Consider the following 13,743-nt stretch of genomic DNA (forward strand, 5'->3'; position numbering starts at 1 on the left):
ATCTACTAATGTCACTCTGGTCCTACTTTTTCAAGTGTACCTCCTACACTTTCCTTCCCTTCTGTTCTCAGACCACAGACCTGAGACAACACAGGGTCTAGTTGAGTTTACCTCCTTTCTGGACCCTCTCCAAAGAGATTAAACATGAATGTAAGATTATGCCAGACTATGTGTAATTTATTTTTGTTTGTTTCATGTTGCTTCCAATATTCATGTAGTTTATTTCATAATAAATGAGAGTCTATTAAATATCATCAATGATTTAAGGCAATATATTTTTCTGGCTGTTCCATAGATGCTTAGAGAAGGAAAAAGTAAATTATAAAAGCTATTCCATTATACTAGTCCACATCCATGGCATGGTATTTAAGGGAGAAAAAAAAACTACCACACAACTAAGTGTATATCATTCACTCACATCAATAGGAGGGAGTTAGATGGGAGCACACAAGACAAGCCCTACCAACAATTGCTCAAGAAAGGGGGTGACTCAGAAGGCTTTGCCTTCGTCTCTGAACTATTTGTCATCAGCAGATTCTGGGAGAAAAGGAATCATTGCCTTTAGTTCTGTGCACTCTGTTTAGCCTGCCAACCTTCAACAGATAGCTCCAGATAGCCTGGTTAATCTCAGTGGGCTATAAAACAAAACAAATAGATGTGTGCATGGAAGAGAAAGTTTTTGTGTGGTGGGAGTGAAGAGTGATGGTAGGGAGGTGAGAGTTAGGAGTTAAAAGTGGTCAGTGCTCAAGGTGTGCATGTATGAAAACGTAAATAATAGTAATTACTTTAAAAAGCTATTCTTACTGCTTATTACATTTTTTTCAGTCAACAGGGAACACAAAGTCTTTCTGGTAAGGAAGAAACCTTTTCCTTAGATTAAATGCCTCTTTTTATTTCCTTTTAAAAGAAAAACAACTGAAGGGTTGTATAGGTCAGGTTTCCTCCAGGGGAAACACTGGGGTTTCTACTGTCTGAGCTCCAAATGCTTGTTTTCCACTTCTCTGTGCTCTAACTGAGGAGCTCTTCAGGCCACAAGCCAGAATGTGATTCATTAAAATTTATATCTGCGGCTTTTGTTCTGCAGTGAACAATCCTCTAGGGCACTGAAGATTGTGTAAACCAGCACCCTGGTTCAAAGCAGCTACTTAGAATGAAACAGAGGCACTTGCCCTGAGTGAATACAGTAATCCAAGAGCCAGTTTCTGCACTGCTCTCGGCACTCCCTCATGCAAATGTCAAAGCATGTGACAAAAATACAGTAATGACTGTATAGGCTTGTTCCCGAGAAGGAGGGCCAGGATTCTTCATACTTTTCTAGTAAATAACTATTATGAGGTTCTTTGCTCAATACTCAACTTATTATTATTATTGATATAATGGTATAACTGGTTAATAATCTACCCCTGATGGTGCACAAAAACTAACAGAATGGAGATGAAAGGAAGGCATAGTCTTTGTTTGAAAAATCACACACTTTACTCACTGCTTTGCATGGTATCAATTATTCTGAACCCGGCTTTCATTCAGTCGGGCCTGTTTATATTATTTTAATCAGGCTATTTATTTTTATTTAGATTATAAACTTGATTTCCATCCAAAGATATCCTTTCCTTAGGCTAAACATTTTAAAAGTCTTTTTTTTTTTTTTTTTTTGGTTTTTCGAGACAGGTTCCTCTGTGTAGCTTTGCACCTTTCCTGGATCTCACTTGGTAGACCAGGCTGGCCTCAAACTCACAAAGATCCACCTGCCTCTGCCTCCCAATTGCTGGGATTAAATGTGTGAGCCACCACAGCCCAGCTCATTTTAAAAGTCTTTATATTCTAATATTCCCCTTGTTTCTAAGAGAGGCAGTAGGAAAGAATTATAGATAAAGAAACTTTTGGCAAGTGAAAATATTGTCGTTTGCCTAGGAAAGACATTTAGTTTTACTGTAATCATGCTGTCCTTGGGCTGTTTAGGCCTATTATAGATCTATGACAGAATTTAGTAATTATTAAACTATCCTTCAATAGGCCTGTCTACATTTTATCATATTCTTTTTGTTTATTTATTTATGCATGCTTTAATGGTAACTTATTTAATTGTACGTTTTGTGAGCTAATCTTTATATTATTTTATTTTAAAGCAAGCTTATAAGTTTCCTGGAAGCCAGGCAGCAGTGGTGCACACCTTTAATCCCAGCACTTGGGAGGCAGAGCCAGGTGGATCTCTTTGAGTTCGAAGCCAGCCTGGTCTAACAGAGCAAGATCCAGGACAGGCACCAAAACTACACAGAGAAACCCTGTCTTGGAAAAAAAAAAGTCTCCTGGAAACTGAACATTGGCTCTTATTAATAATTCAGAGCAGATGTTAGCACAGATCTATATAATAACCTACAGATTTTTCTTAAGGCTACAGTTAGTGTGCATTCTTTCAGTACTCCAATCCAAGCCCTGCACTGGTGTGAAAGGATTAGCACAGTTAGCAGCAGATTCAAGATCCTTTTTCAAACAAGATAGGAACTCTTAAGTATCATAAAATCTTGTAACTTACTGTACCATGTGAGCTCCCAATAGCGTCTACAGGCCAACTCTAAAATCTGTCCAGTTTCCTTATTCCATGAGGGAATCTGAACCCTCAGCACTGAGCTCATGACCTGGTAGAGACCCAGGTGAGATACAGTAGCTGCCATGTCTCTAGCGGAGCACACTCTCTGGCTGTCTCATCCACTGAAATGCTCACCTGCACAGGTATTTCCTTTATAGACAAAAGGTATTGACTGCAGTCAGCCTTGCATTCCGGAGGGAGTTCAGGTGTCTAGAAGCTGTTTAGGCAAAGCCCCGGGGTTCTTCACATCCTCTCTAAGGCTTCTCAAAGCATCAGGGACCTAGTAATAAACTTTAAGTCTCCAATTAGGAGATCTCCAACAGTTTTCTTAGTGATCAAATAAAGAGGGCAAAAGAATTTCCAGCTACTTCACGTCATCATGAATTTGTATCTATATATCCTAGCAGAACTTTTGGACAGATTTTACTTCTTTTTTTTTTTGAGCTGAGGATCAAACCCAGGGCCTTGTGCTAGCTAGGCAAGCACTCTACCACTGAGCTAAATCCCCAACCCCAGATTTTACATTTTTAAAAGAAAAACATAATGTAATTTATTGTACTGTGTGTTAGCATTTAGACAATACCTGGCTGGCCCCTTGTGAACCTAGCCAGTAAGTAGGCAGTACCTTGGTCTGCTCAGGGTCCTGACAACACCAAGTGCTTATTGCTACATGGTCTCTGTGCACATGCTCTGAATCCCCTTTAAAAGATGGGCCCCAGCCCCCTCCCTCTCCCTCTCTCCCTCTCTCCCTCTCCCCCCCCCCCGAGGTAGCGTCTGTACTTCTTCTCTTCTTTTCCCTGTCTCTTCTCTCATCCTCTCCTCTTATCTTCAGAGGCACACTCTATGTCCCTTCTTCCTTTCCCTTAATAAAATCCTCTATATGAGTACTGTCTGCATGGTGTAAGTGACTTTCCACCATGACCCTTGGCTCTACTGCCAAGACCATGCCACACCCTTTTTAAATACAACAGCTGCTATTCTGTTATTATAAAATAGTTTATAATAACTATTCCATGCATTATAAATAATATATAATTGCATATAATTATAAATATATGCAAATACTGATGTAGCATGAATCTTAACAAGTTCTTATTAATAAAAAAAAACCTAAAGCCAGCCAGGTATTGGGGTGAATGCTGAAAGATCATAGAAGCAGAACAAGCCACAGCTAACCTCATCTTGCCCATTCCTTAGCTGATCCTGTTTCCTCAGACTGGAAGCCTCTGTGTCCTCATATCCAAATAGATCTCAGCTGAACTGCTTCTTGAAAGCCTGAAAGCTAAACCAGCTCTAGTTCCTGGTCCTCACGCCTTATATACCTTTCTGCTTTCTGCCATCACTTCTTGGGATTAAAGGCTTGAGTCACCATGCCTGGCTGTTTCCACTGTGGCTTTAAACTCACAGAGATCTGGATGGATCTCTGCCTCTTAAGTGATAGGATTAAAGGCGTGTGTGCCACCATTTTCTGGCCTCTATATCTAGTGACTGTTCTGTTCTCTGACCATAGATAAGTTTATTAGGGTACACAGTATTTTGGGGAACACAATACCACCACAAATCCTAAGTCAGGTTTTCAAAGCGAACACCTGTTTTCATGAGGCGTTATGTATATACATGCAAGCTATCTGAGAGACATGTTGTCAAGTGCAATCTCTAAACAATGTCTGGATTCCATTCTCTGTGACTTCTTTATTAAAGCAGATTAACCTGAACACTTGCCACAGTCTCCTTCATCACCTTTCTTTAACGATTTTTCTGTCTCAGGCATCTCTCTCTTCCCTAATCTTGTTGTGTGCTTCTCTCATACAAGAGCTTCCTGAGAACAAAGAGACAATTATAAATATTGAGTCTGAGGTATTGAATGACTCTCCGCCAAGGAATATATCATTTTCACACTGGCTTGTTTCCTACCTTCTTTCAACAAAATTAATGGAAAAACCTAATTAATTTGTTAGGTGATAAATCACTAAAAATGATTGTGGGTAATTGGTCACACAATGTAGCTCTTAAAATATAAGTCAGAATATTGTCTCACCATGCAGAGGGCCTAGTCCAGTCCCATGCAGGCTCCACAGCCATTGATCCAACTTTCATGAGTTCCCTCTAGATTGGTTTGGTCATCTCTGCAGGTTTCCCCATCATGATCCTGGTGCACTTGCTCATAGAGTCCCTCTTCTCTCTCTTTGACTGGATTCCTGGAGCTCTGCCTGGTGTTTGACTATGGATCTCTGCATCTGCTTCCACTGATTTGCTTGAGGGACCCCCTGGCGGTAGAATCAGAATCCATCCCTAGTGCATGAGGGGGCTTTTTGGAGCCCACTACCTATAGTGGGACACCTCATGCAGCCTTGAGGCAGGGAGAAAGGCTTGGACTTGCCTCTACTGGATGTGCTTCGCCCTTGGGAGGCCTTGCTTCTTGTGGGAGGGGAATGGGGGTCGGTTGGGGGGAAGAAGGCTGGGGGGAGCAGGAGGAGAGAAGAGGGGAATCTCTTGTAAAATGAAAAACAAATTTCTTATTAAAAAATTAAAAAATGGGGTTGGAGATTTAACTCAGTGGTAGAGCGCTTGCCTAGCAAGCACAAGGCCCTGGGTTTGGTCCTCAGCTCTGGCAAAAAAATAAAAAACAATAAATAAAAAAAATAAGTCAGAATAAATTTAAATAATTCAGTTATATTTTTCAAACATTATGAAAAAGCTTTCTTGAAATTCAATGTACTTACACATACATGAACAAAATTCAGTATTTTCATCTATAAAACTAAAATAAAAAGGAATTAATGCAAAACCTAGCTTCATCCTAACAATGACTAAATCCATTTAACACATAAAATGAGAAAAATATACCAACATTTCATTAACAAATTTCACCAAAGTTTTACTCTTAAATTTAATAGAAATCAACATTTATATAAATTATTTTGTTCTCTTTGTGATGGTAACATAAAATTTAAAAGTTAATATCAATGTATGTACATATTTTCTTCCCAAACATACTTGTATGATGAATAATAAAATTCTATGAAGCAAGTAATGGAAATAAGTACTAAGAAAATAAGTAATATAAGTTTTCTGATATTTTAGAGAAGAATTTATTCATATATTTTTAAATATTTTATGTATGTATTCAAGTTCACTGGATAAATTTAAAGGAAGAATGTCCTTCTATATCATCAGTATCTAAATATTTTTCAATGTATGAAGAAAGAATTATAGAGGTTATTTATATATGTTTGGGGGAATTATTTTATAATTTTTAACTGCGTGTGGGGTGTGTGTCTGTATGGGGGTGTGTCTGTCAGGGGGGGAGGGGTTGTAAATGTAGGTGCCTATGGAGCTAGAGGTGTTAGATTCCCTGGAGCTGAGATTACAGGCTGTTCTGAATCACCCCGTGTGGGAACTGGGACCCAAATACCTTTGTATGACAGTAAACACTCTTACCCACTGAGGCATCTCTCCAAACATGTATGGTAAAGTGCATAAATTTGTAAAAATTTGTTTTGAGGGTACAACCAACATATTCTCTTTGCAAAGCATTTAAGGTAAAAGGAAAACAAGATGAGATAAACATGGAGCACTCAGGTCAGATAAGAGCAGGTGCCTGTACCCCACTGTGGCCCAGAAAGCACTTCACAGCAGGCCTGTGCTCAGCATTCTTGGAGTTCTTAATTAAAATGCATTTGTAGTTCAGTCTCCTGCAGAGGAATGCTTCCTGAAAAGACACATTAGTCACATGTCATTTAGTTGTATCCAAAATATTATTACTAAAGGAGTAATTTTTACAAATTTCCTGTTACATGTTATATCTACACTTTCTTATTTACAAAAACAAGTAGCCAGCATTTATTAACTACGTGCTATTTTCTACAGGAACAAGTTATCCTGAAAAAATGTTACAAATGCAAATTTTATACCCCAAGCCTACTGAATCAGAAACTCTGGGCAAAGACCCAGGAAACCAGAAGAGCTAGATGCTTGCCAATGAGGATCCCATTTGCCAAACATCTGGGCTGATGTCTTAGACATAATAAGCATTACTTGAAAACTACCCCTTGTTATTTGTGTACAGGTGTGTGTGGGTGGTGTTCATGTGGGTGCACCTATATATGCATATGTGGAGGCCATAATCAAACTCAGTTCTGCTTCCTCAGGAGTTGTCTACCTTGTGTCTTGAGACAGGGTTTCTAATTGACCTGGGCTCATCAATTAGGCTTCTGGTTGATGAGCAAGGCCCGGAGATCCTCCTGTCTATGTCTTTGGGATTACAAACACATATGCTATGATGACCCCCCACTTGGTGGGGGTTGATTATAGGGATCAAATTTAGGTTCTCATGCTTGCTTAGGAAGTACTTTATGATGAGTATCTCCCCAGTCCTCTATAACTATATTTTTAATAAATAGTTTATCCTAACTCCTTAGAAGGCTTTCCCTAGTTTATTCTAGCTTCTTGGGAGAAATAGTTCAGTGTGTTCAACTATTCACAGGCTATAATGACTTAACATACTTAAATTCAAATTCATTGCCTTCTATCCAAAAGAGATTCCTTTTATCCATTCATATTATTAGAAAAAGAATACATCTCTAAACCCCTGAGGATTCATCCAGATTCCACCCTATTGAGAGATCATACTGGACCATCTCACAAACCCTAATATACCTCTTCCATCAGCTGATTCAGCATCTGAAATTCTCCTAATCAGAGTTCTTTTCTGGAGTCAGGAAAATGCCTCCAGTGCCAGTGAGATGGTTCAGGGGACACCACTGAGGGTGAGAACCTTGGTTCAATCCTCAGGAACCACAGGGTGGAAAGAGACAAGAGAATTCCACAAGTTGTCTTCTGTCCTACACAAGAGTGTCCATGGGAAACACATGAAGGCACATGCACGCACACACACACACACACACACACACACACACACACACACACACACACACACACGATAGATAGATAGATAGATAGATAGATAGATAGATAGATAGATAGATAAAGTGTAGCAAGAAAGAATTTAAATCAATTGCTTCCAAAACTGTTTTGTTAAAATTTACATCAGTGTTCCTAGGAAATGTTACTGGAGGCAGAAAAGCAGTCCCAGTGTCCCAGCACCTTACTCACATTCACAGATGCCTGGAGAGACGGGACTTTGTTTTACATCAGAAAACCACAGAAAGGAGCTTGCCAGGTACCCTTTGACCTAGAAGAGAAACGGTGGCAATGGACTTTGCCTATTTTACTGTTGGGTTTGCCCAGGTCCAACACCCCTTGAGACATACAACCCCCAGTAGGCATTCTGTCTGCAATCTCAGCCTGTCCCCATATTCTGCTTATTCTGGCTTTGAAAACCCTATTTTCACCAGTTTCCAGTTTTGTAATGTTTTCACTTCTTAACTGCTTTAATGAATAGATTGTTCAATCAGTGTCAGTCTGTTGGGTGCCTGGTTCCAATGCTCATCCCCAGGCTGTTTCCTCAAGGTGTCGTATTGAAATGCTCATCTCTGGGCATTGTTTCCAGGGCTGCCTTAGCTGATGTGGGTGGTCTGTGAATCTGAACTTGGTTCGTCTTCATGCACATAATATTTCTCATTTAACATACATATTCTGAGAAATGTTGTCTGTTTATGTATTAAATCCCTCTTTCTTTGCTATTTCAAATACTCTAAAATTTGCTTTACCTTACCTGCTCTACCCTTATGTAACAAAAAACAAATGTTGGCAGATATTTGGCTCATTCTGAACTAACAGAATGAGATTTTTATGTGTTTATTTCAGAGCACACTATGTTAAGCAATATGGCTAATAATGAGAAATGTATGTATCTTAAAAAGTATTTTGTGCTGGCTAGTTTTATGCCAACTTGACACAAACTAGAGTCATCTGAAAGGAGGAAACCTCAATTGAGAAAATACCTCCATAAGGTCTGGCTATAGGGCACTTATTAATTAGAGGTTGACAAGGGGAACCAAGCCTACTATGAGTGGTGCCATCCCTGAGCTGTGATCCTGGGTTTTATATAAAATAAAATAAAATAAAATAAAATAAAATAAAATAAAATAAAATAAAATAAAATAAAATAAAATAAAATAAAATAAAAACAGGCTAGGTCAGCTCACAGCCCTGGTTCTGGGACTGGGTGGTAACTGGGTCGGTCAGCCTGCCAGTTTTCCCTCAACGTCACCACCAGGAGAGTACTCCAGCACTGCCCTGGCTAACTCACCCAAAGCAGCAGGCATCAAGGAGCAGGGCCAGTTCTCCTGCTCGCACCCCTCGGAGCTGGCTCACCCACATTCACACCACCAGGACCAGCTCTACTGTTTCGCCCAGGTGAAGTGCAAGGCCCAAATTTCAGGGCCTGCTCTCCCCAACATCTGCCTCATCTATGAACTCCTGGTGCATGTTGAAGGGGCTGGACTTGCAGATCCAAAGTGGCAGGAAATCCATGACACCAGACAACAGGACATCTAAAAGGAGTCCCAGTGAGGGTCCAGTATCAATGGTGTAGTGGAAGCCAGAGGCCTCCAACCAGACCAATGACTCATTGCCACGAACACTTAATGAGTAAAGACAGATGGACTAAAGGGTAAACGGTGTGACTCACTGTGTCGCACTACAGCTTGCATGCCAAGATTTGTGTTTGTTTGTTTGGTTGGTTGGTTGGTTGGTTGGTTGTGTTTTTTTTGTTTTCTTATCTTTTCTTTTCTTTTCTTTTAAATTTTGTTTTATTTTGAAATGGAAGTTGCAAGGGCAGAGGACAAATACAAAGGGACAGGGAGATGAATGGGAGCAGGAAAAGAATCAACAAAAAGGTTTTTAAAAATGTTGAAAGAAGGAAGGAAGGGAGGGAGGGAGGGAGGGAGGGAGGAAGGAAGGAAGGAAGGAAGGAGGGAAGGAAGGAAGGAAGAAAGGAAAGGGGCATGGGAAGCAAGCCAGTAAGCAGCTCTCCTCCATGGCCTCTGCATCAGTTCCTGCCTCCAGGTTCCTGTCCTGTTCGAGGTCCTGTCCTGACTTCCTTCAGTAATGGACTGTAGGTGTGGAAGCATATGCCAAATAAACCTTTTCCTCCCCAGGTTGCTTTGGTCCTGGAGTTTCATCGCAACAAAACTAACCCTAACTAAGACATTTGTGTGTTTCTCTCGGGGGTACAGCATGAGGGAAACCGGGATGAGGAAAGACGACAGTACGAAAGTCTGGCCCCTGAAACGGGAGCAGTTGTTGCACATTGAAGACCATGATTTCTCCACGAGGCCTGGATTTGGAGGTGAGTGTTGCCATCAAAAACCCATGCTAAAGCCTACTGTACTCTCAAGATGGGGCTGAATGAAAATTTGAAACAATTATTGCAAAAACTCTAGTAAAAGCCATCTGCTAAAGTAAGTAAGTAAATGAATAAACATTTTAAAATACTTGTATGATTATCTTCTCTTGACTGGGAACAATTGGCAATGCCTACATTTTATATTGGCCCCTAAACTCTTTTTTTTTTTTTCTATTTTTCACACTCTTGCAAGTAGAATGTGTTCAATATTTAGAAGACAGATAAACTCTTGCAACACAAGAACTTGCTATTTCTCCTATAAGCTGAATTGGATGATGTGATGCTAATTGGATGACTGACTATTCCTACAAGCTAGAACTCCTGGCTTTAACGGAAGAACAATAGTAATATCCAATGCCACGACTCCCTCTGCTGAGTGTATTTTCCTCCTTTTCAATGTTTTCAGCAATTAAAACTTCTTTATGCCGGGCGGTGGTGGTGCACACCTTTAATCCCAGCATTTGAGAGGCAGAGGCAGGCAGATCTCTGTGAGTTTGAGGCTAGCCTGGTCTACTGAGCGAGATCCAGGAAAGGTGCAAAGCTACACAGAGAAACCCTGTCTCAGAAGAAAAAAAAACAAAAAACAAAAAACAAACAAAAAAAAAAACCTATTTTTTAAGATCTGGCACCGTGTTAAGCCCTTTAATGTACTGTAACATTTACCTTCACAATTATTACAAATAGGCACCATCATGAACCTTCCAGTTTCCATGTAGAAACCCATGGTTACAGAGGTTAGAAAGCATCCCAAAACCAAGTAGTAAGTAGTGGAAACAAGATGCGATGGCAGGTGGGATGGTGGATCATGGCCCCAGAAGAGGAGCATTGTGGAGCATAGTGTTCTTCCCTTGGGGCTCTTCTACGTGGTTTCATTATTGAGGGGCCACATTTTCCAGGAATGCACAGGGAGCATGACATCCAGCTTAACTAAATTTCTTTGAGTTCACCTTTTTGGTTTTTGTTTATTTGTTTTTTATGGAAACAAAATCTCACCCCCACAATTCTCAAATTGACAGCTTTTTTTCAAATATGCTGAAATGTGCAAATAAGGGAAGGGTGGATGAAGAAGAAACAAGACTTCCTGACAATAAAGCATTGGATGAATAACCAATGACTAGGGAGAGTTGGGAGAAATGTGATGATAGTCATTGCATATTATATTCACAGCCAAGGGAAGCAGGCAGGCATGTAGATGCCATGGAAAGTTAACGCACTCATGGGAAAAATTTAAATTATCAAGCAATTGTTATGTGGAAACCTGTTTTGCTTTGTTATGATTTGGTGTGATTTTTTTCTTTTTCTTTTTCTTTTTTCTTTCTTTTGCATGTGTGTGTTCTGTACATGCATGTGTAAATATGTGTCCACATATATATGGGCTCATGTGTGCTAGTGTGGGTTCACATGTATACATATGCATTCAGTAGCCCAGAGCTGACTTTGGAAATCTTCCATAATCACAATGCACATGATTCATAGAGGCAACACCTCTCAGTTAAATGCAGACCTCATTGGTATAGCTAGTTTGGCTAGGCAGCTCCCTCAGGGAATCCTGTGTCCCTACCTCCCCAGGGCTGAAGTTATAGGCAGGCTGCTGTGCCTATCCAGCAGAGATCCATACTTTGGTTATTACACTTGCACTTTACCTGATTGGCATCTCCTCAATCCCTGGTTTTCTTTGGTAATTTTCTGGGAACCAGTGGGTTGCAATTCTAATTTTTTTTTTTTAAGACAAGGTTTCTCTGTGTAGCATCCCTGGTTGTCCTGGAACTCCATTTGTAGACCAGGCTGGCCTCAAACTCAGAGATCCACCTGCCTCTGCCTCAAGAGTGCTGGGATTAAAGACATATGCCACCACTGCATGGCCAGGGTTGCAATTCTTAAGACCTGGCTTAAACTCCATTTTATTAGTGACTCAGACTGTCCTGATCATCAGAACAATGGTGAGTCCTCTTAACAGTCAGGGCCTTGGGCCCCATCTCCAGCATTGCTGACCGACTAGACTAGATGTAAGTGAGACTGAGAGTTTGCACAGCTGGCAGATGCTGCTGACAATGCATGGTCAATGATGCTGATGCTGTGGCTCTGAGAATCACACTCTGAGAGCTGCTGGGTTAACTTACCATCATCAGATTTAAGTCTTGGTGAGCTTGTTACTTTTTGTTTTCTGGAGGGTTTAATCACAGTTGTTGAATTCCAATTTACAATCGTAGAAGCCTGGAAATTAATCAGGTTTAAAGAGATGTTTATTTAGTGCTGAGTACTCTGCAGTCATGTATTCTCAGCACTTTGAGGAGTCATGAGTCTCTGAACTGACTGCTATCCACTGCCAAGAAGCTTCTGTGACCAAGGCCGGGAGCAGCACTAGTCTATAGGTATAAATGTGCATGTCTAGAAGGCAGTTTGACAATGTCTTCCTCTCCTAATCTAAAGACATCCCCAGTGACTATTATCAGGTTTACAGTGCTAAGAAACAATTTCCTCCTGTGGATTAATCACCATATCTGATCAGAGAACACACTTGCAGGAGCCTAGCACAAGATCAAGCCAGTCAATAATTTCAGGATGGGTAGGAGAGGGGATCTTGTAGCTTCCTGCTCACTAAGGAACTATTGGCAATTGATGTCTCCCTCAGGAGACAGCATCATTTTCCCTTGAGGGTGTGGCTACTGAAAGTCTGCCCAAGCTCATGCTGGCACCACTAATTGGACTTGATTTTTCAAAGAAAGAAATAAGGAAGAGGACATGGGGAGTGAGCAGGATTCGTGTTAGGAGTCAATGAGAGAACGGGGCATCAGTGTGGATATGAGCAAGATACATGATGGGTGTGTGTGTGTGTGTGTGTGTGTGTGTGTGTGTGTGTGTGTAAAATTATCAAAGAAAGGTATGCTAATTTTAAAACAAAAGGTATGCATTTCACGGTCCTTTTCAAAATCTCTTTCTTTCTTTCTCTACCTTACTATTTCTCTGACAAAAGATTCCAAAACCCTTAACTAGCATTTTCAATAAATGGATGCTCTCCCCAGAAAAAGGTCTTCCAAAGTTTGGATAATATAGTCTACAGCTATGGCGCAGGTGTAGCATTTCCCTTGATTCTTCCATTTCTAAAGATCAGGTAAAGTGGCTTGGCGTTGTATCCTTTGCAGCCACTAGGAGATGCCATTTGCACATGAATTGTTAGAAACTGACCCCAGAGAGAGTTGAAAATACCTAGCGATGCATCTTCTCAGGAATTCAAGATTGATCTATTTATTTTGTGTATTTTGAGGCTATTGGGAAAGGTCCTGTGTCACTGATTTCTTTGTCAGTAGGTTTGTCGTCCGTATACAGGAGGGTGACTGGTTTTTGTCTGTTAACTTTGTATCCTGATAACTTTGCTGGAAGTGTGTATCAGCTGTAGGCATTTTTAGGTGGAGTCTTTGTTTGTTTGTTTGTTTGTTTGTTTGTTGTTGTTGTTGTTGTTTGAGACAGGGTTTCTCTGTGTTGTTTTGGTACCTGTCCTGGATCTCACTCTGTAGACCAGGCTGGCCTCGAACTCGTAGAGATCCACCTGGATCTATCTCCTGAGTGCTGAGATTAAAGGCGTGTGCCACTGCTACCAGCTTCCGGTGGAATCTTTAGGGAAGGGTATGTTGATGGCTTCCTATCCTATCTGTAGCCCCTTTACCTCTTTCAGTTGTCATACTGCTCTAGCTATGATTTCAAGCCATAATTCCTGGAAGCTAGCTTCCTCAATTAAATTGTTCTCTGTGCTAGAAGAGGTGGTGTTGTTGTTGTTTAGTAGGGTCTTTTTTAGGGACATTAGCAAGGAAGAGAGAAATGACTGTACTTACTAGTGGACCTTAAA

General features: G+C 40.6%; 1 protein-coding gene across 1 annotated transcript in view; it reads left to right on the forward strand.

Annotated features, from left to right (window-relative positions):
* The window catches only part of Gabrr3 (gamma-aminobutyric acid type A receptor subunit rho3), a 52,452-nt gene that overhangs the window by 1,729 nt on the left and 36,980 nt on the right, over positions 1 to 13,743 (forward strand). Inside the window, exon 2 of the mRNA XM_036204176.1 lies at positions 9,730 to 9,842. Coding sequence (XP_036060069.1) covers positions 9,730 to 9,842 — 113 coding nt within the window. The remainder of the gene's footprint in view (positions 1 to 9,729; positions 9,843 to 13,743) is intronic.

Source organism: Onychomys torridus, chromosome 12 (genome assembly GCF_903995425.1).
Source record: "Onychomys torridus chromosome 12, mOncTor1.1, whole genome shotgun sequence".
Lineage (NCBI taxonomy): Eukaryota > Metazoa > Chordata > Mammalia > Rodentia > Cricetidae > Onychomys > Onychomys torridus.